At 34.9% G+C, this 5,389-nt stretch overlaps 1 protein-coding gene across 1 annotated transcript in view; it reads left to right on the top strand.

The window, feature by feature from the left end:
• The window catches only part of LOC106109648 (maternal protein tudor-like), a 16,897-nt gene that overhangs the window by 7,819 nt on the left and 3,689 nt on the right, over nucleotides 1-5,389 (top strand). Inside the window, exons 6-10 of the mRNA XM_013291233.1 lie at nucleotides 2,033-2,982; nucleotides 3,787-3,935; nucleotides 4,243-4,404; nucleotides 4,849-5,015; nucleotides 5,332-5,385. Coding sequence (XP_013146687.1) covers nucleotides 2,033-2,982; nucleotides 3,787-3,935; nucleotides 4,243-4,404; nucleotides 4,849-5,015; nucleotides 5,332-5,385 — 1,482 coding nt within the window. The remainder of the gene's footprint in view (nucleotides 1-2,032; nucleotides 2,983-3,786; nucleotides 3,936-4,242; nucleotides 4,405-4,848; nucleotides 5,016-5,331; nucleotides 5,386-5,389) is intronic.

Raw genomic sequence — 5,389 nt, 5'->3', positions numbered from 1 at the left:
AAGACCGGCTGCGACGGTACACACCTGCTTACCCCGCATTAACACCGCCGTTATCTTACATGCCTTGTGCATTGTCAGCTTGCTGCACTCACAACGTTAATTCTAACTGCCACACTGCACTTAGAGTAGAATTATTGCCACTAAAGGAGTCTCTTAGTGTAGATTTAAACATTTGCATTATGATACCTTTTAAGTAATTATTAAAATACTCCGTGACAGTAAATGCATATGTTTCATAAGATTTTTTAATACATAATGCTCTGTTATTTTTGTAATTATAACAATATTTAAATCTCTTATTTATTTACACAAATGATAAAATATTAATAAAGCTTGTAAAATCGTTGTTCGAAGGACCTTTATTTTTTTTCATTCATAAAGAAAGTATTTATATTCAACTTGCACATTCCGGGAATCTTTGAAGTGCGTTTCCAATTATTATTTACCTGTTACGCACAGGTTTTAATATTGAAAATTGTAGCAAATGTCTTAGGTTTATTACAAATCCATTATAGTAATGTATTACTACAAAGTAAGCATTAATTCATGTATCATTTGTTCTGGTTTCTTCGCCCCATTTGCTCGTTAGCACGCTCGGGTACGCACATCATTAAGGGCTGTCACACCCATTTTTAATATGATCAAAATATAGTTGAAATCATAAACCTAAGGCAGTAATAGTTTAACAAAATAATACTAAAAACAAATATACGTTTTTACATTGTAAGAACAATAATTTAAAAAATCTGTATTACTAACTTTTTTCTACAACAATTAATCTCTCCATCGTCCTTACTATCGTTAAAGTATTATTTTATGCAACTACGTCTATATATGTCATACATATATTTTTGCACTAAAATATGGTATGTAATAAATACCCGAGTTTTAAAAGAAACTAGATTTCGTTTGCGACTCTGTCTGCGGGTATAAAGAAAACACAAATACTTCTGTTATTGTTGTTGCTTACAGCCTATATGTTCTTCCAGACTGTTCTACATTTTTGTCAACTTTCAAAGACAACCGTTTAACCATTTACGGGGTAAACTGTAATAAACAAACATACATCCAACTATACTATTGCATTATATTAGTTAGAAGTAAGATTGTGCCAACCCTACGCACCGTTAACGGTAATCCACATACAAATGCTCTTTAAAATTCAATTACAATTTAATTTATGCTTTCATCATTAACTAAATTGATTACAGAAAAAAGGCATAAATAATTTTTCCATGTAAACTTTTTTACTGATAGCAATGCACTGTCTTACTATTACTACATGCGAAAGTATAGATGGATGGATGTTTTTACTACTTATCCAAAACAACTAAACGGATCTTATAGAATTGGCTTAACATAGAACATAGTCTGGAAGAACACAGGCTACTAAGTTTGTTATTTAATACCGTGCAAGCGGAGTCGCGGTCGACTGTTAGTATTTTAAGATGTTAGGTAATAACTTTATCTTGTGCCCATGTAAATAAAATAATTCAAATACGCTGTATACATGAATATCAATGTATCTGCAAACTAAATTGTTTTACTTGTTTATTTGCATTAATATTACCTAGTAAAGGTTTTTGTAACAGCACTATTTTCTCTAACATATTGCTTTACTTTTTTAACCTTTTTTGCTTTTAGAAATAGGTAGATTTAGACGTTTAATTTTTATCAAAATTCATCGGCTCATGAAATGTGTTTTGTCTGGTTTGTGGTATTGATTCAAATATTTTCTCTAATCAATGTGTACATTTTTAGTTTTTGTAAATAATGTGTTATTAATATCTTGCCTAACGTATTGTTTTAATCAAATCCTACTTAACCGATTTATTAATTGTAACAGTGTACAGTAACCATTTAATTTTGTATTTTCATTCTATGTTATGAATCACATTTTCGAATCATTTCGTGCAACCCAATTCGCTCCGATTGCAACTTTCACTCGTGCACTTTTAAGTGAAAGCGTTTATTACGAACTCTTTCGATATCGTAACCAACTGCTACTGTAACAAAAACTGATAATTTACAGGGAAAATAAACCTAACCAAGACGAATGGGAAGAGAAAGATAAACCGAGAGAGAATAGACGCGAAAATCGCGGCGATAGACGTGATAATTGGGGAGATAAGAAAGAGAACTGGAATCAAAAGAGAGAGTTTAGAGACAACAGGTCTGAGAGAGGAGAGAGAACTAGGAGCAATTTCACGCCGAGAGACCGAGCTGAAAGAAGCGATAGATATGGATCCGATACTGATAAAAAATCCGATAAGAGTTTTCGTTCGCAAGACAGTAATAAGGGAGATCGCGCTGGACGCGCCCCGCCGTACAAGAGTAGAAGCAAATTCACACAAGTTCAGTACAAGGAGCTCCCAGATCCAGTTACCCTAGACACGCTATATGCTGAACAAACTATAGAAGCGAACGCTCAACATGAGGTCTCGGTAACATGGATCATATCGCCGGAGAATTTTTATACTCAAATACTGTCGTTGCAGCCGAAGTTTCTTGAAATGATGCACTCGATACCTGAACTATACAAAGGCGTTAAATCGTACACTGGGATAGTGCCTGTAGGAGCGTCGGTCTTAGCTCGTTACCCCGCAGATGGTGTCCTCTACCGGGCCACTGTGGTATCCGTCCAGCCTTTCTCTAAATTCATAGTTAGATACGTCGATTTTGGTAATAAGCAATTAGTCGACGCGAAAGACATTTGGCAGCTAGACAAGCAATTGCTAGAATTACCTAAAATGGCAGTTCATTGCTCTCTGGTCGGTGTATCACCGAAAGATGGTGAATGGAAAGCGGACCCGGAGATAGACCTGTGTTTCAATGCGCCGCGATATCAATGCGTGTTCCAAGAGAATATGGACGGCCAATATAAGGTGTCGCTGTGGAACAATGGCGTCAGCGTCGCTGATACACTGGTGGAGAAGCAGCTTGCTATCCTGTCTGAACATCAGTCTTCTGTTACATTGAAAGGTATGTCAAACAGGTATTTCATACTATGTATAACTTCATTCAATATACCCCTTGGTGGAATTAAAAAATGGTAAAACATAGCCTGTGTGATTCACTGATAACGTAGCTTATTAATGGTAAATGAATTTTTGAAATTGGCCTAGAAGTTTTAAAGTTACATCGATACATAAAAAATCAAAAAATACAAATCTTTCCTCTTTATAATATTATAATAGATTTTCAAAATTTAACTTATATAGACCTTTCGAGTCTTTATATTTATTTATTTTTATTTTCACACTACAGACGATGATGGCGCTGAATATATGGTTTCTGAGTCCCAAATATGCAGAGGTTGGAATTCCAATTGGGATTATTATTTTATAATGTTTGTGTGTGTTTTGTTTTTGTATGATTTTTCGGTCCTATCGCATGACGCTTTGAATAAAAGCCATTCAAATTCTTGAATTACTCTTATGATATGCTTTTATCTCTTCCTTATTTCTATCTAAAATGTGTTAATGACTCGCTAGCTTGGTTTTTGTATGTTTGTGGTTTGTCTATGGTTGAAGTAAAAAGATAAAGAAGCTAAAAGTCGTATCTCCATTTCAACGCTATGTCGTAATGAGTTCATCATTTTCAAACTGTAATTCTATTTAAATCCACATCAACCACTGACATTTTATCCCTTTCATGGTATATACATATTTCGTTATATTTTTAAACAGTCCTAAAATCTTCAAAGAAATCGTTCCATACAAGATGTACTACGAAATTTTTGTAGCTATTTTCAGACACATTTGAAGTATCCATCGCCTATTTCAGACGAAGCTATCGACCTGACGATCATCATAGGTCAGCAGATCCTCTGCCGCGTGACGCATGTGGAATCCTTGGACAAGTTCTACGTCCAACTCGACCTGGACAAGGCGGACTTGGTGGAGAGCGCCATTGCCAACTTTGATGTCAATAAAGTAAGTATATCATATTTGGAAGGTAATTGGTTTACATTCCAATTTGGAATTAAAACAGGATAAAACCAAACAAATATTTCTCACACTAGATTTAAAAAGTGACATAAATTAACCTAATATTCTAAAGAAGAAAATTTTGTATTTTTGGTATGTATTGAAATAACTCCAAAACTACTGGACCAAATTCAAAAATTCTTTCATCATTATAAAGCTATCTTATTAGTAAAATAGGCTATATTTTTTAATTTCACGCGGGCGAAGTCGCGAGTAAGTAATAATGTGAAATCTATATTTTTTCCATTTCCAGCTGACTCCTTTAGGCGCGGACAGTCTCGCGGAAGGTATCCATTGCACCGTCCGACACGAGGAGAAGATATACCGCGCGATACTCAACGACGTGTCCGACACTAACAATATAAAGGCGGTGTTGCCAGACTACGGACATTCTATTACTACCTCATTACAAAATGTAAGTACATATAATATAATTATGAATTAATCTCATTTCTCTTTTAAATAAATATATACATACCGTGAACAACAGATAAAAAAAAAAAACAATTAAATTAACATGGTTATTATATAAATGCGATAGTGAACCTACCTAGGGTCCGTTCACACAAAGCAGATTTTAAAAACTAGCTGTTGCCCGCAATTTCGCCTTAATGGAGTTTAAAAGTTCAATACAAACCTTCTCGCCTTGTTTTAAGTCTAACTTGCTCTTGAAATTATAAGACGTGCAAGTAAAATTAAATCTGGTTTAATTTTTTTGCGTTGTAAATGTGCTCGGTTCTACATTTTCTGTATTCTAATATTAAAATGTAATCAAACCGCATTTTTGACCGAATAATAAGATCGAGAATATGTTTCTCAACATGTTTTTAGTCAGTCTAAACGGAGTATAAACGTTCAGGTGATGATCCTGCCGACGGAGCTGAGCGTGTACTACTACCAGACGCTGGAGTGCGGGCTGCACAACTACAGCGGTGACGTCACCGCGCTCCTCGCGCTCGATGACGTCAGAGCCCGACTCACCCACAACAAATTCATAATATACATAAATAGTGTTGAAGGAATCAGGTTGGTTTGTGTTCGGAAATTTTATCAGTAACTTGCTTTAGCCCGCGATTCCGTCGGTATGGAATTAAAAAAAAACAAAAGCAAGTAGCCTATATGTTCTTCCAGACTATCGTCTACGTCTATACCAAATTTCATCGAGATCCGTTCAGAAGTTTAGGCTACAAACTAACAAACATCCATCCATCCAAACTTTCGCATTTATAATATTAGTAAGATTACATAATCAAAAGATGACAATCCAAAAAGTGAGATTTTATTTATCAATTATTCACTTTTTTTAGCATTAATGAAATTACGATTATTTTCCCCTTTTTAGGTTATTAACAACACTATACGACCCCTCTACTGGTCAAAAGATAGCAATCTTCGAGCCG

Source organism: Papilio polytes, unplaced genomic scaffold (genome assembly GCF_000836215.1).
Source record: "Papilio polytes unplaced genomic scaffold, Ppol_1.0 DF821067.1, whole genome shotgun sequence".
Classification (NCBI taxonomy): Eukaryota; Metazoa; Arthropoda; class Insecta; order Lepidoptera; family Papilionidae; genus Papilio; species Papilio polytes.
This window is presented reverse-complemented; position numbering and strand designations above follow the sequence as displayed.